The sequence below is a fragment of the Aquila chrysaetos genome, chromosome 24 (genome assembly GCF_900496995.4).
Source record: "Aquila chrysaetos chrysaetos chromosome 24, bAquChr1.4, whole genome shotgun sequence".
Classification (NCBI taxonomy): Eukaryota; Metazoa; Chordata; class Aves; order Accipitriformes; family Accipitridae; genus Aquila; species Aquila chrysaetos.
In genome coordinates this window covers 9,503,602-9,527,807 of record NC_044027.1, presented here as the reverse complement: position 1 = coordinate 9,527,807, position 24,206 = coordinate 9,503,602, and the positions used below count along the sequence as shown (strand labels likewise).

The 24,206-nt window shown below is 38.9% G+C and overlaps 1 protein-coding gene across 8 annotated transcripts in view; it reads right to left on the bottom strand.

Annotated features, from left to right (window-relative positions):
• Window positions 1-24,206, bottom strand: part of PNPLA7 (patatin like phospholipase domain containing 7) — a 132,041-nt gene that overhangs the window by 97,845 nt on the left and 9,990 nt on the right. For all 8 annotated transcript variants that reach the window (XM_029999837.2, XM_029999839.2, XM_029999835.2 and 5 more), the window contains 9 exons: window positions 23,269-23,349; window positions 16,956-17,084; window positions 15,497-15,577; window positions 14,769-14,913; window positions 14,112-14,204; window positions 9,457-9,557; window positions 8,423-8,569; window positions 3,595-3,672; window positions 2,540-2,745 (listed from right to left, as the gene is read on the bottom strand). In XM_029999837.2, the coding sequence (XP_029855697.1) occupies window positions 2,540-2,745; window positions 3,595-3,672; window positions 8,423-8,569; window positions 9,457-9,557; window positions 14,112-14,204; window positions 14,769-14,913; window positions 15,497-15,577; window positions 16,956-17,084; window positions 23,269-23,349 (1,061 nt within the window). The remainder of the gene's footprint in view (window positions 1-2,539; window positions 2,746-3,594; window positions 3,673-8,422; window positions 8,570-9,456; window positions 9,558-14,111; window positions 14,205-14,768; window positions 14,914-15,496; window positions 15,578-16,955; window positions 17,085-23,268; window positions 23,350-24,206) is intronic.

Here is a 24,206-nt window from a genome sequence, read left to right as displayed (position 1 = left end):
AAATATAGTGATGATAGGGCTAAACTAGTGTCTGTGAAAGCTTGGGACTTAGGCAGATATTCTTGTGGATGTGGATGCAATTTGATATTCAGCTTGGCTGGCAATACCAAATAAAAATCAAAGCATTCCTTCTTCTCTGGCAGGCGCCCATGATTAAGACTCCAAACTGTGAAATTTACCGAAGCAGAAAATGTGAGAGTCCCTAGTACTGCAGAACCTGAACATATTCCCTCAAGAGAGTCTGGTGACAACTTGATTACACTGTTTGTCAGGAGACACCAACAGTTGCAGCGTAGGCACCGCACACTTAGTACATCAGTTCAGCAAAATAGCAAAGCATTTAAGGTATATACTATATAATTAGCTTGTGTCACCCCTATACTTAAAACTCTACATTTACAGATAGTTATTTAGTCATGTTAGTACCACATAAAAGGCTCCTGCCCCAAAGTTTCAGTGAAAAGGATTTAATCTGTTGTCCAACATCCAACATGCAATTCTAAACCCTGGGCTACTTCCATTACTGTGCTCTTTGCCTAATGGCAACTATTGACCATGTTCTTTCTGCTTCGCCCTCTCATTAATTATTGAAAAAAAACCCCACATACAATGTCCCAGGGCAGCTCAAAGAAAAAGAGTAATATATTTGACAAGAAAAGAAGAAAGGAATTTTGGAGAATAATGAAGGTTCTTGTCAAATTTCTTCTGGTCAGTAATTAAGATTTAACAAAAAAAAAAAAAAAAAAAAAAAAATTATTCCTGTGAGATTCTGAGCAAAGGAGAAAACCTAACATTGTAGGACTATGAGCACCGAATTTGGCACAAAAAGTGGAAAATAAAACTTCTAATTTTATCAACAAGTTTTTCTTTCTCAGAGTTCAAAGCAAAAATGAACAAAATTGAAGAAACCTCATGCTTTTCAAAGACTTTTTACAATGACACTTTTAAATATGGGAGCAGGAGTTAGAATTGATATAAAGCTTGGGTTTCAGGAGAAATTGTGAAGATGGAATGCTGGAAGATCACAGAGCTCATGAAATGCAGAGAAATGGCAATAGACTTTTTAAAGGAAAAAAAGAAAGATTTGGAAAGGTCCCAAAACCCATATAGAGCTGATCCACTGATGGATTTGAGATCACTGACTGGTAAGGGGTTAATGGAAGCAAAAAGGTAAGTTGGAATAAACAAGAGACAACTCGATTCTTGAGAGAAAGCTCAGGAAAATGAGCTCAAGCAAATGAGAGAGTTAATCCAGGACTGAGTATCAAAACCAAAAAAAGAGGAGAAAAAGGTGGAATCTGCCTGGTTGGCTGAGATGACATAATGAAATTTAAAGTCAGAAACAAGTAGGAAAACAACAGTAGAAGAAGAAAGAAGGAAAAAGCAGGATCTTAGAAGAAATAGATCTGATACCGCATGGAATGGCACATGGGGAGCATCTATCAGAAACTAGGTCAAAGAGTTGACATCCACCGCACAGACTTGGAAAAACACAGCTAATCAACCAAGTACACTGCTGAGAACAGCGTGTTCAGTTTTATAGCATACAGCCTTTTGCCTGAGGTGAAAAAACAAAAATCACAGAATAAGATTCTGTGGTAGAGTTCATTAGGAATACAAACAATTCGAATTACTTAGAAAGTAAGAAGTAGGCAGAAATATACAACATAATAGTGGCCTAGAAAACACAACATCAAAGAGTCCTACACATAACACAGGACTGATGGCACATGCACGCAGAAGTTGAAAAAGGAGTTTAGAAAAGGAAATAGAGGTATTTGGCACAAATTATGTGTGTGAACTAATGGTAAGCCTTAACAATAGGATCATGGAATAAATCAAGGGCATTAATCATTAATACTGGACAATGAAGCTGACCACAGTCATCGTACTGGGCTTTTAATTAAGAAATACCTATATCCCCCTTTAAGCTTTAAAGTCACAAGTCATGTACTACTTCCAATGTCCAGGAAGGAACCTGTCTTGCACAGGGACATTATTGTTTGACCTATTCTATTAGTGAGCATTGAAAACCTACAGTTACACCAAGACCAATCATTCATAACACACCCAACAGCCTGGGCTGTATTTGGAAACAGAACTGGGGTGGTTCTCCAGCAAAAAGGAATAATGAATCTAAGAGAAAGGGCCTGGCAAAGAAACACTTAACTCAGCAAAGCACAGGCTCTGGCCAGACTTTTTTATTTGGATTACGAAGTATGAGTCTTGGGTCATAAATCACACCCCATTGGGTTAAGTGCTCTATAAACCTGGAACAAAGGAGGTATCACCATTTAATATTACCATATGCCCTGCATTACCTCTTGCTGGAGATAAAGCCATCTGCTAGATTGGTCAGAGCTCATCTGGGTTCTCAAAACCCTCACATAAGCTATATGGTTTGCTGCGGGATGTATTGTAGCAGTACTACGCCACACATACATCCACCACTCACATTTGTTCAAAAGGGCCATAAAAAATTTAAAAATTTAAAAAAAAAAAAAAAAAAATCAATATATGTTTTCATGGCAGAACTCACTCATAGAAATGAGACTTGGAAATAGACAGGAAGCTGCAGTCTCGATTGGCCTTGATGGTAAAAATCAGTGGTTCCCCAGTCAGGACAGCGAGCTGACCTACGAGTTCTCCTGGATGGGTAATGAACAGACAAGTGTCCTCCTCCGAGTCTATCTTCCGTTGGTACACGTGAAGCATCCCCGAGACCACAAAGCAAACATTAACATCCTGGAGAAAATGGAGAAAGAGCTCAATAAGATCCCCAAAGATTTTAAAAGCAATTATCATAGTGACAGTACTATCATGACCAATCTGTCTTCCCGAAACCTCCCTATAGTTTTTGAACAATTAGGCAATAAAATAAGACACAACAGTGAATTATTAAAAGCAGGCTATGAATATTTAAAACTAAGCAGCCACAATATTGAAAAATGTGTTTCTCTTTGTATGGTTATGAAAAATAAAGGCTGCATCTATAAGATCTCAAGAAATAAAAACAGAATTGCAAATGGAGATAATGGGGTAATCACAGCAGCGTGATGAGGGACATCGCAGTTCAGCAGAGCAGAATACAGCAGCACTGTTATTGGAGCTGCCCCTCATCTGCTTTGCATAAGCTTGTCTATTTACACAGTATTATTATAAATGAATCTCGTTATATCTTAAATATACTTTGCTATAAACAAGTAACACTGGATTTCTATTGTATGGGCAGAAGAAAATACTTCACCGCAACTGAGTGACATCACCGAAAGCCTGCAGCGCGGGGCATGAAAAAAGGCTACCCCATCTCCGTACCTCCTCAGGAAGGATGGAGGTATGATACTCCATACCTTCTCATGAAGGTACATGAGAGCTGAAAACAGACAGGTACCAGATTTCTGCTCTGGCTACACTGCTACTCCATGGATGTAGAAAGGCTCAGAGCTGGGATTATTTCACCTTGAGAAGAGAAGACTCGGGAGGGATCAGGTGGGGATTTTTTATTTATCATCAATGTGTATAAATACCTTATGGTGGGGGGCAAAGACTGAGCCAGACTTATGTTCTCTCTATTCTCAGATGATGCCCACTCACCTGATCTCCTTGCCTTGACAGCACAGTCCCAGCAGTAACCTGATGCAGTGTCACTTTGCCATTCAACAACGAAGGATCCTGGAGACAAAAGGGGTGGGGTGTACAATTTACTCATCTGTGCACATGTAAAGATCCAGGAATGTGAGGAAGCATCCAAATAAAAATAATAATTACTAAAGACGATGTTATAAGTACTTGAATCTCTTTAAAATATGGTGCATGATTTTTATATTTCTGTACCCAACAGAGATTTCTTCCAGAAGAAAAAAAAGGTTTAATTAATTTCAATTGATCAGATTTAGATTCTTAAGTATTTTATACTTGTCAATTTTGCCCCCAGACTCTTTTAAGGGTCTATAATGAAGAGACCTATATCAGCTGGCATGAAAATCATGAAATGTCAAGTTATTTTCAAAGGAAGGTGAAACTAGAGGAGACTGTCTACATCACAGAGGAACTGGACAAGATGATCTAACACTTGCTTTATTACAGCCCTTCTCTGGTCACACAGCTCAGCTGTGCTGTGCATGCATAGCAGATTTTCATACACACTGTAGACCAAAAGCTTCCCCAAAGCAATGAATTCTTGCATGCATGCACACGTGGATTGCACAGTGGGAATGTCTCTCCCGACTGATGAGCACATGGGAGGGAGGGTGTTTCCAAAAGCCTGCCCTCAGTTTGGACTCAACCCCAAACCCTTGCAACGGCAAGGAGCTGATCTGGTTAAGTGCGTCAGCTGATCAAAAGATTCCTTTCCAGCTCCAAAGCCGGTCACCACCATAATCCTGAGTACATAGCACAGACAACCAAAAGGCATGGAGAGAATTTTCTTTCCAAGAACTGCCCATACAGCTTGATGTCCACGTGCAGTCAGCATCAAACCCTAATGCTTCAGGCCACCTTTGCTTCGGCAAAACTTTCACGCAAACCAGCAAATCTTCAGAAGCTCAACATTTTATTATCATGATCCAAATGGGTAGAGGCAAAAACCCAGGCTCAATTACGTGATTCTTGCATTATGCTAAAGAATGACAGTGCAGTCCTGCTGTCTTGCAGCTTAACCCTTGCAAGGCAAAGCCAGACACTACTGTGTCCACGTCCTGGTTTTGGCTGAGATAGAGTTAATTTTCTTTCTAGTAGCTGGTATAGTGTTATGTTTTGGATTCAGTATGAGAAGAATGTTGATAACACACTGATGTTTTCAGTTGTTGCTAAGTAGTGTTTATACCAAGTCAAGGATTCTTCAGCTTCTCATGCCCAGCCAGCAAGAAGGCTGGAGGGGCACAAGAAGTTGGGAGGGGACACAGCCAGGACAGCTGACCCAAACCGGCCAAAGGGATATTCCATACCATGTGACATCATGCCCAGTATATAAACTGGGTGGACTTGGCCTGGGGCACGGATCACTGCTTGGGAACTAACTGGGCATCACTCAGAGAGTGGTGAGCAATTACATTGTACATCACTTGTTTTGTATATTCCAATTCTTTTATTATTATTGTCATTTTATTGTTATTATCATTACTCTTTTCTTCCTTTCTGTTCTTTTAAACAAACTGTTCTTATCTCAACCCACGAGTTTTACTTTTTCTCCCCAATTCTCTCCCCCATCCCACTGGGTGGGGGGGGGGAAGTGAGTGAGCTGCTGCCTCGTGCTTAGTTGCTGGCTGGGGTTAAACCACGACAGTCCAGTACTTCGCCACAGAGGTAGAATCACTAACAGCAAGAGAGCTGCATGCACAGTAAGAGACAATTCAGTACAAGCAGCATAGCAGAATCTGCCCACAGTCATTAATCTTATTGCAGCAGGAAAACAATATAGCAGAGATGTAAACATTTTACCATTGTAATTCTTATGCCAAGTTTTTCTCTTTTCATTTTTGGTTGAAAAAATAGAGGAAGTGAAACAATCAGAATTATTCTTTACACCTACAGCTGATAAAAAGAACATATTTTCATCAAAAATTAGTTTTATTGAAACCAGTCTGTTTCATGGGAACATATCCAATCCAAAGAACCTGACAAGCACCTGTCAAAATATTTCAGTTCAGCAATATCAACTCAACTAATTTCTATGATGTTTTTTCTATATTTGTACATTTATGGTTGTATTACCTATTCTTAAAGACGAAGTTTTAACTATGAAAGTATCTCATAGTAAGGGGATACGAGTTTCTTAATGAGCTCTACTTATCAACAGCTTTTTCTGGCTGCGTTAGCTCTAGCAAAAATGCCTGAAAAGATTTTCTTCATGTCTAAGGCTACTTAAGTATTGGAATAGATTGCACACAAAGCTGTGAAGTCCTCATCACTGGAGATCTTTAAGAACAGCTTAGTCAAAAACCTGCCAGAAATGACTTAGCAATATTTGATTCTGCCTTGGCCATGAAAGAGACTTGAATGACCTCCAAGCAGTCCTTGAAATCCTACTTTTCTGTGCTATTACTACTCTGATTAAGCAATAAAGGCGTTAACAAACAAGATCACAGACAAGATCTATCCTGTCTAGTACCTTCTCTCTTGAATGGGCAAGACCAGCAATCCCAAATTCAGCATTGCGTAGTTACAGGATTTGAGCTAAATAACTTTGCACTGATCCCCTCCAGCCTCCTCCAGCCACTAGATTTTAGAAAAAGAAGTCGCTAACACAACAATATCCATTTCAGAGCAAGTTTCCTTTTTTGTGTTACTATAATAGATAATAAATTAGCAGCGGTTTATGATGCAGTAGTGAAAGCACAAACCACTTATAAACAATAAAAAAAAGTAGTAATTAACTGGGACAAATAATTTTTTTTCTCAAAGGCAATTCCCTTATAACTCATGCAGAAGATATGCCCCGCAACATTAACTCTCATATCATAACTGCAGATAAAGCTGAAAACATGTAAAAGTTGTATGAGATTGAAAACCATTCCTGACAGAGATCCAAGGAATTCAAGTTATTTAAAACAAAACAAAAGAAAGAAAATCTTAATTCTGAAGTCAGATACCTAAAGGTCATTTGAAATAATACTGCCTTTCTCCTATAGTAAATTATCCCCTCCTCTCTCTCTCTCTTACAGCCTCATGAAAAAAAACAACCACGAAACATCCAAAAAAACCCTCACCACCATCATCAAAACATCTTGATTTCACTCACACTGATTGGCTGTTCTGAAAAATGACAACTTAAAATGCCTCGAGTCAGCTAAAAAATAAAAGATCTGAGCTAATTTTTTTAAGAGAAGAGCTTACAGAATTCATTTTCTTCCCTTCTGTAAGCAGTATTGAACACAAATATTTTAAACACAATAAGATTTTTCTTCCATTGCCTGTAGAACAATCAACTTCTGGTATCCTGCATAGAAAAAAATTAACATTGACCTTTAAATGAGATTTCTAGCATTTGGCTACATTCCATCAGATTCTTATTTGCTTGTGAAAAACTGAGTTGCTATAATATCAAAGTTTGAAAAGCCTACCTTATTTCATTATTATTTAGATCTTCATGTTAAAAACACTGCTTATTAGAAGCTGCATTTTAAGGATACTGTTCCAATTAGAGTAAAGGCTAATCTGTTTACTTGTTAATTACCAAGAAATTTATTCTAGACTTAAAAAAAAAAAGAGTACTGTAATCAGTAGCTTCAGTGATTTTGGAATTTCTGCTCATGATCCGATAGGTCTAAAAAGGAAGACATAGGTTATATATTGGATACAAACTTTTGTCACTTGTGGCGTCTGAGGCCAGTTCTATCAAGAACAGAACGCTGAACAGAACAGAAGAAAGTATCTGTAACAAGAATTTCTTCTAAAATAATCTGTAGCCTTTCATGAGGATATAAATGCCTGAAAAAAACGAAAATTAATGTAACAAGACAGTTAAGACTCCTGAAGACTAACAGACAGTACTGCACCCCTTCATCGAATCAGTGACAATGCAGAACATGTATCTCGAGCCTCACTACTGGTAGCTGTAAGATCATGACCAAGATTTTGAAGTTGCAAGGGGAATAATTTGGAAGTCAGCAGGGAATGTTAAGATCCAAAAGGAAAATTTTTTAAGTTCTAGCACATGTCATTTGGTGAGAGCTCTTAAAGCAAAGGCGGAAGCGGCAGCAGCTGCACCCAGGTCTCTGGCAGCATCAGCAGACTTGAGTTATTGAAATATATGCTGTAATAAAACTTGGCTATCTGTGACTGATTTAGACAATTTAGTACAATTTTCCCAAATTGTCCCAAATCTGCATGAACAGCTACACCTCTGTAATGAAATGTAGCTAGAGTCATAAGAATGATGAAAACAAACATTTTCATTTCTTTTTACAACATGAAGGTGATAAGCAGGGGCTGAGCTCAATAATGACGACTGTGAGGGCACCAAGTGTTTAACTTGGAATGGACATGGAACAGTCACTCAGCTGTGAGATGTACTCATAGCCATTGGCCAAATACAGAGATTCAGCTCCAAAAACCAAACGAGGCACTCGGATGCTATGCCAACAGGATTAATAGATTCAGCAATCACCTGAACGCCTTTACATAACTTCTTCACACAGTATGTGAGAGCATGAAATTACAAGGCGGCAGAAATTACACGTTTACTTCTCACATGGATAAATCTGTACACAGTGAGAAAAGATTCACGCAGTGTATTTCAGTATGGTCTTTTCATATGGCAGAATAATTCAGATTTATTTCAGTCCTGCTACTAACTTCAACAGACTAGAGAATAACATATTCAGCTAGTCTACAGTATACTAGGGAGACAATTTACTTTTTAGTGCCTGGCAGAATGACATAAAAAGCAAAAACAAAGCCATTTCTTCCTGCAATAACTTACATCAAGTTTCATCAAGGTTGAAAGGTCTTTCTTTGCTGCTTCGACAATAGCATCAATATGTTTGCTATTACAGGAATCTTGAACAGCACTATAATGGAAAACTGCTGAAGGAGTTTCTGTCACTGTCACAGTCTTCTTCAATATCGACTGCAAAGAACAGATACACAACAAGTATTGGTTTAAATGTTATAATTGGCACCTACCCAGCAAAAACTTGCCATATCATCTGTGTTCTTTATCCACCACAACTGGTGGCCTGCAAAAAAAAGCTAGGTTTCCAAAAAAGCAACAGCTTGCTAACTCCATTATCCTTGTATTTTTCTGCAAAGCTTGACACTCAAGTCAAACAATGTTACTCATCACAGCTTGCAAAAGGGAAGAACAAGAGACTTTTCAGAAACTGGGCAGCTGCCAGCTTGATAAAAGTAGAACTTGATCAACACTATATATGAAGATGGAGGAAAAAAATAAAATGTCTGTCAAGGTCACACTGAGCCAGTTTCTCTTCAGATTTTGGTTTGCAGTTTTACAATTCAAGAGCATTTTTGTGCTCTTAAATTGCAGGTCAGTATTCGTAAAAAGCAGGCCACAAAAAGAAAAAGATTTATAAATCATGACTGAAAACCTACAGGAAGTTCACATGCTGATACAAGTTTTTAATTCCTTGCTGCAAAGTAATTCTCACAAATAAAGCATGGTCTGACAAATTCACCTTTCCAAATAATCCTTTTCATGAGTCAGAGGAAGGCAATACCTAAAATCAAAAAGTTGCAGCAGTGCTTTCCCATTACTTGCCAAGGGAATTTCCACCGAGTTTCAAGATCTGCACTAAAAAGCCTAAACAGTCACCAAAATCTACTGAAACAACTGTATGTTAAAACACACCAATACAAGATGACCAAATACCACAACTTGTACAGAGTTGCAAGGGCAGTGTTTCAAAGTAAGGGAGAAAACATTTAAATTACTCAAATAATGATGTAAGGAAGTACAATGCAAGAAACATGCCGGAATCTCCAAAGGAGGAGACCTACCTTGCCCACAACAGGACTGCTGGCAGTGTCCTCTGAGCCAAAGTGCACTCTGGCTCTTTCATACGCCATGTCCATGTCTGACTTTCCACTGCTGGAATTATCTACAAGCAATATAAAAATCTTTTTTTAAGCAACTCCTTTATTACAGTTTCTCAGAAATAGCAGATAGTACACGAAGTCAGGCAACTTTTTATTTGTTTGGTTTTTTGTTTTTTTCATTTCTGAAGCTGAGGATAAAATAGAAAGTGGCATCCTCATATTCTTCTTTATTTCCTAGTTCCTTTTGAGCTGGAAGATCTGATGGGAACTTTAAATCTTCTCAGTTGAGCTCCTGTATGCACTGCATCCCAAAATTCCCACATCCACTCTTGTACAGAGTACAATAATTATTTTGGGGTAAACAAAACAGAGTCATTTGGATCTGAAGATTATCAGGAAGAGGCAAATCCACCAAACAGATTTTCCTCATTGTTTTCAGGAAATGACTCCTATTAAACTTTTCTCCACCAAACAAAAGAACTTTTTTTGTACCCAATATATTGCAAGAGCTTTCATAGGGAGAATATTATGATCAGCAACTTGTTAAAAGTTTCTCCATAGAAAGCATTTTCCCCCAATGCCTAAAATAATTTCAGACCTTTTCTACAACTTGTCCAAATTTTCAAAGCACATCATGTGCTGAGAGATACATAAGGAATTCCCTTACAGGTTTCACTTATTTAATGCACGAATTTGAAGTCACTGACAACTTCTATTCCTTAATTCCCAATTTTAATATATCTTAATTATATTAGCTCCTTGGCTGTCCCATCCACCTTCCAGGAACTTATCTGAGATAATCAATAACACAAAATGTAACTGGGAAACGCTTCCTATTTAATGACCTTGAATAGGACACCCACATATCAGCCTGATGATTTACAGATGAGTTTAAGAATCATGCAGAGATTGCAATTTCCTTTAACAAATAAACTTATAATCACTTCTATCATATTTCTATGCCTAATAGATCTCAAAAATATACTGTATTCAGAAAAGTTTAAATTTTCTCCCTTATGCCTTTCTCCTTCTGTTACTACATTGTTCTTAAACTTTTGGTTTTTTAAATACAAATTGCTGCTCAAAAATAGGATGGGCCCTTAGGAAAGGCAATTATCTTTCTTGACTGTTGAACTTTGTTACCTCATGAACTCAGAAAGGGCTCAAATTTTTAATTCTGAATTCCTCCCCCATCTCACTCCACCTCTATACACATACACACTTGAGTTTGCCCAGGATTACCCTGATCTTTGGAAAGTTAGCTTTTGGAAACATGGAGCTGCCCTATATTTACACCCTTGTGACATATGATCATGTGAAAATATTACCCTTCCATGAAGGGCTATCTATAAATTTAATTTTAAAAATACAATTATTTTACTTCTGAAGGAGCTTGACTGCTATGTCCACCCCAACTAGTACAAGGAGAGAATCCTACTGTCCCAAAGATTCAGATCTGCCTCAGAGTACTCTCTTCCATGTTATCTACAAATACAAACAAATCTTTGCATGTAGTAAATCCACATCTGCCACTGAGGTCATAACATCATTTAGTGATCAGCCTTCAAACAAGAAACCCAACAAGTTGACCCAAAGATTGTCATGAGCAAAATTTACAAACCATAAGGAAAAAAAAAAAAAAAAGAAAAAAAAGAAAAAAGCTGTTGATGCTACTAACTGAATTTCATACACACTGCAACATTAAAGACCGTAAATTAGTTATAAACAAAAAAAAGCTGGGCTAATAGAAATAGCAGCATGGAACTCCATATGGGCTGATTTGACTACCTGTCAATTATACTGCCCCACAAATCACAGTGTCAGCATAATTACTAAGCCCCAGTATACCAAGTGCGTTTTAAATCTAAACACACACTTCTCAGGTTAAACCTAAATAATCTGATAATGGGTATGTAGGCATGAAAAGCATCCTCTACATAGCTCTGCATATTAAAAAAAATCAGAGAGAGAAAAAAGAGGCAGCATTCTAAGCGTGAAAACTTATGTCTACTAGACTTCTATTCAAAGTAGAAGTCTTCATCTCAGTCATAGATATAAGCTTCCCACACAGTGATTAATTAAACTGTCTTGTTGCTCAAATGGGAGTTAGAAAGGATACAGCAGAACAAGCTTTAACTAGAACCGTTGAGTCAAAAGAACAGAAGGCAGTGGGAAACTCAAGAGTGGAATGCAATCCTGTTTGATGAACACATGCTCGCTGGTATCCCACACACTGCTGATATGGAAGTCACTCCAAAAACAATGGCAACTGACATAGCCCCTCACAGTATTTCAGCCGCCTCTTTCCTTCCAAGTACTTGCTCACTGAACTACCTGCTTTTCCTAATGCAGGTGGTCCTGCACTCCTGCATGTATGCTGTAGGGTCATGGCTCCAGTTTTGAAGAAGGAAAAGCAGCTTCTCTTTACTCTTGATAAAAAAACCCCAACAAACCAACCAATAAAAGATAACTCTAAGTTGGGAACACTCACTTCTAGGAACAATAAAACTGAAGTTATCACACACAAAAGATCCTGTTGTTTTATTTTGTTCTTCTAATTCTTCTATCCACCAGCCCAGATACTCCACATGACTTAATTACATCTTTCTCCACAAAAAGGGTTAGTATACTTTAAAAGTAGACCAGCCTAAGTTGGCAGGGTCGTATTTCCTCATCTCCACAACTGCTACATTTCAAGTTAGATAGCTATACAAAAAATAGAAGAACAAATTACACCCCAACCCCAGGAGCAACTGAGGAAAAAATGTTTTCCCCAAAGTAATTTTTTGCAGTTTTTGTTAATTCTAATGAGCCAAGCAAATCAAAGAGATGCTGACATAATAGCACCTGTGTGACTCTAATAACAGACAGTTCTCTTTTCTCTGAATCAATAATAAACATAATCAATATCCCCATGGAGTCTGAACACACAGTAAGGTAGTGGAATAGAATCTGAAGCAAGATCTTGATCTTCTCATTACAAACATCAAGATATTTTCCATGCAAGCTAAACAGTGACTGTAACCTCAGTGCAGTGAACAGAAATCAGCTCTGTTAACTGAGGCAAATCATAATTACCCAATTAGATATGCTTCTCCTGTCAGTAAAAATTAATTTTCTCTCTCTGCTAAGCTCTGTGTACCCTGACATAACTCTCGGGACACATAAAAGGAGAAAGGAAGGACAAATGGACATATTCACTGTTAAGTATGCAGGGATCCTTCCACATAAAAGCTTCTAAGAACATGCATGGACTCTACCTTAAGAGGTGTTACAAGGCTGCATAGGCAGACCTCACTCAACTGTTTTATCTACCTGGGGGAAAAATGGCTATGTTCAGAGTAAGCATTACTTAATTCACCACTGAATTAAGTCTGCTAGTACATTTTATAATGCATAGTGCAGAACAACCTAACGCATATGAAAATAAAGCCAAGTCTTGCATGGGTCAGTTCAGTATTTTCCCTTAATTTGTTTCCCTGGTTCAGAAAGATGATCTCCTTATCACTAGCCAAAATCCTACTTCTCTGTCACATCCACCCCCTCTGGACAGTAACATGGAAATTATGAAAAAATTTAACTGGGACATTGTACATTTGCATAGCAGAAATTGAAGAGGGAAGTGAATCAGCTCTCTTGTTAAAAATGAAGTAACTACCCATTCTTCTCTTCTCTACATACCACCAACGTAACTTGATAGCAACAAGTGTTAGAAACCTTATCTTGGGGAAAGCCCTCAACGCTGAGGGCTCCCTCAGACTGTCTCCCTCCTTTCTCCTTGCCTCCATACTCTCTAACCCCCCATAGTATGTTCTTATCTCCTAAGCCATTTAATAGTCAACATAAGCAATACATGTATCTTCTAATGTATCCAGGATACCTTTATTCCACCAATTAAACTTTATATGACTTCTCTATTAACAATATCTTTATAATGATTACAGTATCTAAACATGACCTTACAACTACCTCAAGATAGTTAGTTTGGTACTCAGCTAAGGGAAGACAGATGCCTGCCTTCTGTGATTCACCCAAGAAGTTCCAGTGTTTCTACCTCGAACATAAAGCTAACCTTAACGACTGGCTCAGAGGAAGATGTCTACAGTGGGGATGACTGAAGTTCACCGAAATGAATAGTGCAGCATCAAAACAGCTCAGCCCCATAAATGTCTCATCAGAGCATTCAATGATAAATCACTTTTATTACCCACTCAAAAAACATTCCTCTAAAAGCAACAAAGCCATGTAACATGCTCTTTGGGACAATCAGCCAAGCAGGAATCACGTGTCATCTTTCACATGAAAGATGACAGCATGTCATCATAAGTCACTTTGTTTCAGTTATATCAATTAATAAAACTCTTCATTTGCAGGTGTCTCGGTAGCCAAAGTACTGTATGTTCCCCATTGCTAATAAATGCTCTTTTAGGTAACAGTCCATTTGTTACTTCAGAAAGTAAATTTTTGACAAATGAGTTAGGAAGCAGTACTACTGCAAGATGATTATCTAACATAAACAGGAAGCTTATCTAACCCAATGCTGCAAAGAGTACATGTCTTCCCCCATATGACAGGTACATTACATATTTCCCACAATTTTGCTGAGCACTACTTACTAGAAGTCTCTGCAGACCCTGCGTAGGGAGGTGAAGAAAGGCTTCTCCTGAAAACATGCTCAGAGTTTTCTGTACCAGAAATCTTCAACGTATCTGAAATACAGAAACAAAAAGTTATACAAATATACACAAGGTACTCCCTAATAAAATAAATTTCATTGACAGCAAGAACCTCCCACTATCCACTGTTAAAACTTATTAAAGGTTGTGTTAAAGGTTTTGAAACGCCAACATTAAACATTGTTTAAACCTGCTTCCTGCTTTTGATTTGATTAAAAAGAATTTTTCAGGTTCAGAGGCAAAATTAAACTCAATTTATTTTCCGAGATTTAGCTTCCATTCTGACACTTCAACCTGAAAGCCTACACCTATCCAGCAATTCTTCTGCTAGTATCTAGAGTGCAGAATTTTCACAGCTCCTCCTATGAAGGCAACATGAGGAGCCACTTTTTTCCCCCCCTCCCCCCTCCCCCGTCAATATCATTAACAACACAGTAATAATTTCCTGTTAAAGCTAAGGACTATCCAAAGACTTCAAACCTGAAACTGATTTAAGACAATCCCTAACTACTCTAATCAAATAAAAATCCTCTGATCGATAGCACAATTATAAGAACATAACAAAGGACAGTTACTACACATTTCCAGAAACATTACCTATTTCCAGTGCTTCCGCAGCTTTTTCGAACTTTTCTCCACGATCTTCCTCTGATACATTAGACACTTGTCTTTTTACTGCTTTGCTCGAACTTCCTCCAGATGTTACACTCGTCACAGAGATGAGTGGGATGGCTTGGCTCTGCTGCAAGGAGCAAGGTGAAAAGTCAAACATAAACCACACACCCATACAAGTTAAACAGGACTGGACCTTGTATTGACCCCTGGGGTGCTTCTCTCAGTTGCGGTGATCAATCAAAGATTATCAAAGGTGGCCTTGCAATGATATCTGCCAGCTCCCTCAGCATTCCTAGGTGCATCCCATCACAGCCCATGGACTCATGTATGTCCAGTTTGCTTAAGTATTCCCTGACTTGATCCTCTTCCACCAAGGGTACATCCTTTGGAGTGTTATAGGTAGAAGTGACTCAGTATCATTAACAAATGTCAGGACTGCTAAAACATACTGATGTATGTATACATACACCAGTTTGAAGTGATGCACTTCAAATTTTTGAAATTTAAGCTTCCCCCCACAATTCCCCAGGCATCAGCATAGGCTCAATTTTATGGGCTGGTTATAACAAGCACCTTACTTCTCAAGTACTGTCGTTATTAAATTAATATGTAACACTTGCTTTACGATCTCCTGAAAGAAGGAAAAACTCTCTGTGCCAAGTCACAGCCAGGCTGCATAGAAGAGCAGATAAAATGTACCCCAAACTTACACAATTGAAGAGCTCAGTAGTCAGACCAAGGTAGTTGTGCAAAGCGAGGAATGTCACTCTCTGCAGCCTTACCATGATGATCTAGAAACAGGAAATCAACAAGCAATAGGAATGGATTTAGCATTCTCCCACACTTGTTCTTGCATTTAGATACAGTTGTGTTCCAGACTACCTGAAGGCAGTTTATAAAATACAGACTGTACCCTAAGCTGAAATTCCTTTTTAGCACTTGATAAATTGAGGCAAAGATAAATTCAAGTGATTTACCAAAGACTTCACAATCATTTGATGGCAAAGTCTTACTCCCAAACACCAAATAGTGCTTTTTGTTTTCTGTAAACATTAATAATAAACATGCCTTGAAATAAAAGCATTTGCTTCCATTTTTTCCCCCTCATTAAAAAAAAAATTATTCCAGCTTTCCCCATACAGAGCCTGTGCTACTGCTCTGCAAGCACTCTAAACTAACATAAGACATCACTGCTGACCTTCCTCTGCCCTGGCAGCTTATTCCCACTGTTAAGCCATCCTCTCTTTTTTTATCAGCTCTCACGAAGCACATTAAATTGGTATAATGAGCTGTTCTCCTCACCCATCAGTATTAGGATGTTCATGTGTCACTCATAAATCATCCAGATACCAGAACAGTTTGCAAGGACAAAAAGATTTAGAAGGGATAGTAAAACAAAAGGACAGACCAGAATGACTCATCAGGTCACATGCACCCATTTGACTATTATACCTGTGGGACAGCGCACCACTTGGCAAACTCTCCAAACTGAAATCATTAATACACTAGTCCCTGCATTAACATCCACTTGCAGGATGTACAAGACATATTTGCAGTGCTCACTTGAAAACTGTCTAAGCTCCTGCAAAGCAAGGGAAGGTGAACTTAAAACTAATACAAAGCACAGCTCTTTCCTCAGATGCTGACAATCGCTTCTGAAGTGGAAATTCACATCAGACTGAATTTTTTTAATTTTACAAAGCATCACCCCTCAACAAACAGCTTCTGATGGTACATCAGCCCTTTTTCAGAATATGTGAAGTCTTTTCCATACTCCAAGCCATTTTGAAGCCTTGTTGGTGCATAACCATGATGCGGAGCCCATGCCAGCATATTCTACTCCACCAGGACCAACAAGCTTACAGTGCAGATCAGGCTGATTTGAGAGGCTGTCACATGCAGAAACTGATTCAATGTGTGTGTGTGTGTATACACATATATGAATTATTTCTTCCTGTACATGATTAATGCTGAGATGATTAAGTCTAAGGCTCTAACAGCAAGAGTAATAGCAGAACTAGTCCAAATCTTGAAAAGAAGCTATACTCAACAGTTTCATATCTGCAAAAGGATGATAAGCTTGCCGAACTTCAAAATGTCTTCCTTGTAACTTTGAAATTAGAGTGATTTCTCCCCCACTCTGCAATTCTACTTAACAACAAAGCTTACCTGTACCACTCTAACAAGAGTTTCAGGATATTTCTGGAAGACATCTTGAAAGGCACTTGCTGGAAGTCGCAATATAGTGGATGGAATGGCTGCTCGGGCTGAAACCGTTTTATATGGAGCAGGATGACCCTAACAGAAAGTTTCAGAGACACGAGGTTAATCCACCAATTATCTGACCTAATTCTTCCCAATCCCTTCCCAGATTTCTACTTTGATATTGTATATGCTTGACAGACATCATCCGACCACAAAAAAGCCTTGAACTTATGCTCCATGACCTACAGGTGGTGTAATGAGGGCAGCATGGCCAGGTGAATTCACACCAACAATTTCACTAGCATTATACAGAAACAGAGGTAGAGAAACAAGAGCTATAAGAAGCTGTATCAGGTTAAGGGAAACTGGCTAGTCTGTCAACTCTGTTACAGTTTTATTACAGACAAAGCCAGGCTTCAGAAGTATTTCAACTTCCCGCTATTCAAAACTGCAAAGAAAAGAGGTTTTGTTGATTTTATTATCTGTACTGATGACCAAGCTATTTGCTGCAATAGCAACTGTAGACTCACATATTCAGCAAAAAATACAAACAAAACTGTATAATAATTACATACATAATGAAATAAGACAAAAACCAGGCAGACTTCTTGTGTTTCAAGATATATATACGTATCTTCATATATATTCATATATATATATGAAATATTCCAAATGACAAAGCCAAACAGCTTCTTTTCACTTGAGATAAACTGGGCCTTGACCATCCTGAGTTGCTTGAAGAAGATGGAGAATTAACAAACCAATGAAAAATAAAACTGTAAGTGGATAGAATACAGAGATTTTTTTTTACACTGGACGGCAAGCCTTTGGTTTAGGTTTTCCCCCTTGAATCAGAATAGATTTAAACAAAAATCTACTGCCAAACACTTGGATGAAAGACTCCAAGCAACACCCCTGTCCCCCTTTAGTAACTACTGAAGAGAATACCTGTAAGTCATGAATTCATTTACTAATACATGAAATATTGATTTATCCAATATTTCTAAGATAAAAGGAGTCCTTTCATGGTATGGAGCAGGAGCTAAGGAAGAAATGGAGTTTCTACTTTAAGTCACCTTGCAGCTTCTGAAACTTTCATTCCTCCTGAGCAGCAGAAGGCAAATTTTTCCAAACACTAAACACACAGATGCTAAATGCTGATTACAAACAAAAAAAACTTGCAAGTCTTCCAGAGCATCAGACAACTAAACACAATCACTGCAGAAGAATTTCTGCCTAAACAACACAGCAAAACCAAACAAGATACATTCTGCATAACTATAACCACTCTGGAAAATAAAGCTACAGCTCTGTCTGCCTTGCTGGTCTGGAAGTCACGATGAAGCAGACTCTAAAATTAAATTAAATTAATTGGAACCAATTTCCTAATTACACCAACTTCAGCTGACCTTTTTATAAAATCTGGTGATGATATTAATAGCTTTGATTTTCAAGTTCCTGAGGGATATGAAATTTTAAACATATCTTTGACCTACAATGCAAAGCTACCAGGTGTCTTCAGTTTTCCAGAGTTTCTTTTAATTAAGTAAAGAAATTTAAAAATGACACTTCTGTGCTTTTGCTGTACCCAAAAATGCATGCAACATTCCTCTTTTACAGGCCAGTTTAAAGCCTGGCTTTAGACAAAGAAGTCATTTGGAATTCACAGAATCATAGAATGGTTTGGGTTGGAAGGGACCTTATAAGATCATGTAGTTCCAACCCCCCTGCCATGGGCAGGGACACCTTCCACTAGACCAGGTTGCTCAAAGCCCCATCCAACCTGGCCCTGAACACTCCCAGGGCTGTGGCACCCACAACTTCTCTGGGCAGCCTGTTCCAGTACCTCATCACCCTCACAGTAAAGAACTTCCTTATATCTAATCTAAATCTAACCTCTTTCAGTTTAAAGCCATTAGCCCTTGTCCTATCACTGCATGCCCTTGTAAAAAGTCCCTCTCTGGCTTTCCTGTAGGCCCCTTTAGGTACTGGAAGGCTCCTATAAGGTCTCCCTGGAGCCTTCTCTTCTCCAGGCTGAACAACCCCAACTCTCTCAGCCTGTCTTCATAGGAGAGGTGCTCCAGCCCTCGATCGACTTCATAGCCTTCTCTGGACCCGCTTGAGCAGGTCCATGTCCTTCTTATGTTGGGGGCCCCAGAGCTGAACCCAATACTCCAGGTGGGGTCTCACGAGAGGGGAGTAGAAGGGGAGAATCACCTCCCTCGACCTGCTGGTCACGCTTTTGATGCAGTCCAGGATACGGTTGATTTTCTAGGCTGCAAACGCACATTGCCAGCTCACGTCCAGTTTTTCATCCACTAGTAACCCCAAGTCCCTCTCCGCAGGGCTGCTCTCAATCTATTCTCCATCCAGCCTGTATTTGTGCTTAGGATTGCCCCGACCCATGGGCAGGACCTTGCACTTGGCCTTGTTGAACTTCACGAGGTTCACACGGGCCCACCTCTCAAGCCTGTCAAGGTCCCTCTGGATGGCATGCCTTCCCTCCAGTTTGTCAACCACACCGCACAGCTTGGCATTGTTGGCAAACTTGCCGAGGGTGCACCCACTCAATCCCACTGTCCATGTCACCAACAAAGATGTTAAACAGCACCAGTCCCAATACCGACCCCTGAGAAACGCCACTCGTCACTGCTCTCCACTTGACATCGAGCCATTGACCGCAACTCTTTGAGTGTGACCATCCAGCCAATTCCTTATCCACCAAGCGGTCCATCCGTCAAATCCATGTCTCTCCAATTTAGAGACAAGGATGTCATGTGGGACAGTGTCAAATGCTTTGCACAAGGCCAGGTAGATGACATGAGTTGCTCTTCCCTTATCCATCAACACTGTAACCCAGTCATAGAAGGCCACCAAATCTGTGAGGCACTATTTGCCCTTAGTGAAGCCATGTTGGCTGTCACCAATCACCTCCTCATTTGCCATGTGCCTTAGCATAGTTTCCAGGAGAATCTGCTCCATGATCTTGACAGGAACAGAGGTGAGACTGACTGGCGTGTAGTTCCCCAGGTCTTCTTTTTTTCCCTTTTTAAAAATGGGGGTTATGTTTCCCATTTTCCAGTCAGTAGGAACTTCACTGGACTGCCACAACTTCTCAAATATGAGGGATAGTGGCTCAGACACTTCATCTGTCAGTTCCCTCAGGACCCGTGGACGCATCTCATCAGGTCCCATGTATATAGTCTGCTTTTAAGTATGTACATCGCTATACTTGCCATCAACTGTATTTCGTACCAATCTCTACACCAAATACATAGTGAAAAACTAAGGAAATCTATTAAATCTTTAGTCACTGGACAAAGGATAAGCATTAAGTTTAATAGTGTTCTGTAACAGTTATTCAAAAGAGCAAAATAAGCACCGTGTATCATGTTTCTATGGTCTACATCCTACCCAGTAAAGTGTGATTTTTTTATTTTTTTTTTCTGAACAGTGCTTCTTTGAGGATAGACTGATGCTGACAGTTTCTCAGAAAAGCAGTTTTAGGATAATAATGCAGCAGCCTTTTTCTCCAAAGAACAGCCCACCCCTCCAGTTTTTCAGCATATAATTTTTTCTTTTCAAAATCTCTGCATGAGAGCAGCCTGCTTTTGAAAGGGCCAACCACCACATCTAACTGGTTTGGAACATGCTAAAAGCTGTCAGAGGAACACGAAGAGGAAATGCTCCTGTAATTGTCAGCTATCTCAAATATAATGTAATCAGCAGCACACAGAGAATACCAAGTTTAAATTGTACTATTTTACAATCACACACTGAGGTCACAAGGAACAGTTAAGTTATAATCAGTAGTGAACTAGGGCTTTTTCAACAGAGAACTTTTTGTTCTCAACATGGATAACTGTTAACTTCTGTCTTGTTTTAAGAGCTGCGGAGTAATTAAATATTGTAGGTGGCAAATGTCACAGCTAAAGCCGTAGCTGGATCCAGATGACAGCTAATGGCCAGATCCAAATTAATTTGGTTAAGAAATCTGATACAAGAGACACAGGTGCCTTACATTCTCCCACCTGGAGTGGTAACTTCTTTTTTTACCCCAAAATCTGGCATATTGTCCCTATTCCCATTGCTTGGATTTTGTCTTCCTCCACTCCTACCTGCCATCCTCTACACTACAGCAACACTGCTGCAAGCCAAAGTTCTTGCAGCAATCAATTGCTTCTTTATAAACTCATCTATCTTGTCCACTGCCATTTAAACAGACTTGAGCCCTGCAGGCTCACCTTTATCCAAGTGGTTTTTCAGCTTCTTTTAATCCTCAGACTTTCATTTTTCTCCCCTCAGTCACTGGCAATTGATTAATATTCCTCCCAGTCTCTTCTTTTTCATTCCAACTATGCCACCTGCTCGCAGTTTTCTAAATACCATCTCCACATGGAGGACAAAAGAAGAGTAAAACCCAAAGCTCTAGCAATCAGCACCAAATGCCATCTCTATTTGTCCCATTTAACTCTGAATGAAAATTCACTGGTCAGGAAAAAGATCTGACTGCACATATGGGTTGAGTGAGCACTCAGCAACAGCTTCTGAAAACACTCGCATGGACATCAACAATGTTCAGCTCAGAGAAGTCTCCTCTATTTTGGTCAATGCTACTTTCTCTCTCCTTGCCCATTGTCATGCTACTGCTATACCTAAAGTCAGCAAAGAGCACAAGGAAGAGGAAAAACAGAAATAAAACAACCAGTTCACAAAGCTGGGAAACAAGGGAGAAAAGATAGAGTTGCAAAAATAAATGAGAACAAGTTACTTAAGCAAAAAAAAAAAATTGCAAGGTTTTTGGTTATATACTCTTCTGCATGCCGATAACTCTTTTCAACACACTTTCAATAATTTTTATTTCCTGATTTACCAGTGGTATAACTAATGAGAAAGAGAAAAAAAAAAGATAGAATGAGAATTAACCTCCCCGCCCCCCCCAAAACAACCAAAAAACCCCACCACAACAAAAAACCCCCACCACAAAACGAATGGCAACCACCCTTAAAAAAACAAAAACAAAAAAAAAAAACAAAACAAAAACAAAATAACAAAAAAACCCAAACCACCACAAACCATTGTCATACCAGAAGGATTTCTTCTTGTTTGTTCAAAAAGAATATAGGAAAAGAACATGACTAGTATTCTTGTTCCTATACGATGGTCCTGCTCTTTAGAATATTATCATTAAGGAAATTTACTAGTGGAAATAACAAGGGCAAAGATACCTCTAAATCTGCTATTAATATGGATTTGACAGCACGAACTAGACTTGTACAGTCCAAATTATTCACGTGCCATTACTTTCTACATAAGAAAACGTGACCAAGCTTAAAATTTGTTTATCACTTTCAATAGGTTTTATGGAAATTATATATACAGATATATAGATATATGCTTGCATCTAAAAGTGGCAAAGAACACTTAACAGAATCATTAAAACTACTTACACATAGAATAACAGTACTTTTTAATGAAAGGAGACAGCCAAGCACAAGAGAAACATGATACAAGGTCAAATATGCACAACTTATTGATTAGATTATCTGCATCCTCTCAACTATCAAAAATCCTTCAAGTATGCACTTTAAATGCTTGCGTATTATCGAAAACAATGAATTCACCACCTTCAATTTAGGTATTCCTAAACTGATGCACTGTGACAATTTCAGCAAACCATCACTGTAATTCCAATTGAAACAAAATCCACACCACTAATTTGTGCAATAAATACGACCAGCTAGCATTTAGCTCATCTTGTTGCCTGCCAAAGAGCACAACCTTCCAATGGTTACCAGCAACATTAACGTATTAGGAAAAAATTAAATCCATCAACTGGTGTCACAGTATAATTACAGTAATAACAACTGCCAGATTTATTTTCATTAGGCTAAATAAAAATAAATTTAGTAAGTAACAAATCAAGCAGTGCAAAAGCCTGGACTTTTGGGCCCTAACCTGATCCTCCTCCTGACTGCTTTATGACCTTGAGCAAATCAAACCGTGCCTCAGTTTTCCAGCCATAAAAGAATAATTCAAATCCTACTTCTTATCAGAAATAGCCAGTGTTACGCTGTCAAGCATACATGTTTCACAACCAACTTACATACCACAGCACTAAGTTTACAGCTGTGAAGGCCTGGAAGGAGGAAAAGAATTGGTCAAAGAAACATTTTCCATTCTGATTCTTTCCTAGCAATATTCAAAGTCTACTTCCCCCAACAAGCTCTGTGACATAAAGCAGCACTGCAGAAAACCTGCACATTCAAGAACTTACCGTGATAACATCAAGAATGCTGAGAAGGCTGTGGACGCTGTCTCCTGCCAGCACCTCCTTAACAACCACTTCTGTTCCATCCTGCAAGTGTAGGATAGATTACTGCAGGCTCATAGTTGCATATTTGGCATATATGGAGCATTTCAGAAAGCTTAACTTGCTCTTATTCTCCCAGATACTCTGAGCAGCCCTAAAAGAAATGGTCCCCCATTATAACTTGGATGCTTGTTTTCTCTCTGCTCTGATGGAAATGTGCTAATTCAAACCACCAAAGTTTCAAACCACCAAAAAAAGTGATAAATTAAAAGAAACTAAAAGCCAGTTTTGTCTAGGAGGAGATGTGAACTGCTTGTCTTTGCTATGTAACAACCAATAAAAAAAAAAAGCTTCCTTCACTCTGAGACAGAATTGGCTCCCTTTATTGAGGGATTACATGTCAAGAGAGAGTACAAAACAAAGAACAGCAAAGTACAAACCTATACAGAAATCAGCAAATTTGAGATAATTTACAAACATAAACCCCCTGCATTTTCAGCCATCACAAAACTGTTCACGTGTTAAAGCTAAACTCAAAGTTCAGTCAGGAAGGAAAAAAAAAAAAAAAAAAAAATCTGAAGTGGCAGAAGGGATCACAAGGGCTAGCACTCCACATTTTAAGACTCACCCATAAAACAAGCCTTCATTTCTTTTCCCTGTTGACCCAAAAGTAAATCTGAATCTTCAACCTCCCAGGCAAACCTGCTCACTACCACGTTAGAATATGGTGGAGTGAAGTGTACTTGGTCTCTCCTGCTCTGTATACTTAACTATTTTATATAACTACTATCCAAAAGGAGAATGTTTCCAGTGCTATGCAAAGCCCATCTTGCACCCTGTCCTCCCTCAATAACTATGCAACCAGAGTACGTGAGGACATTTCAGAATGCCTTAACACCATT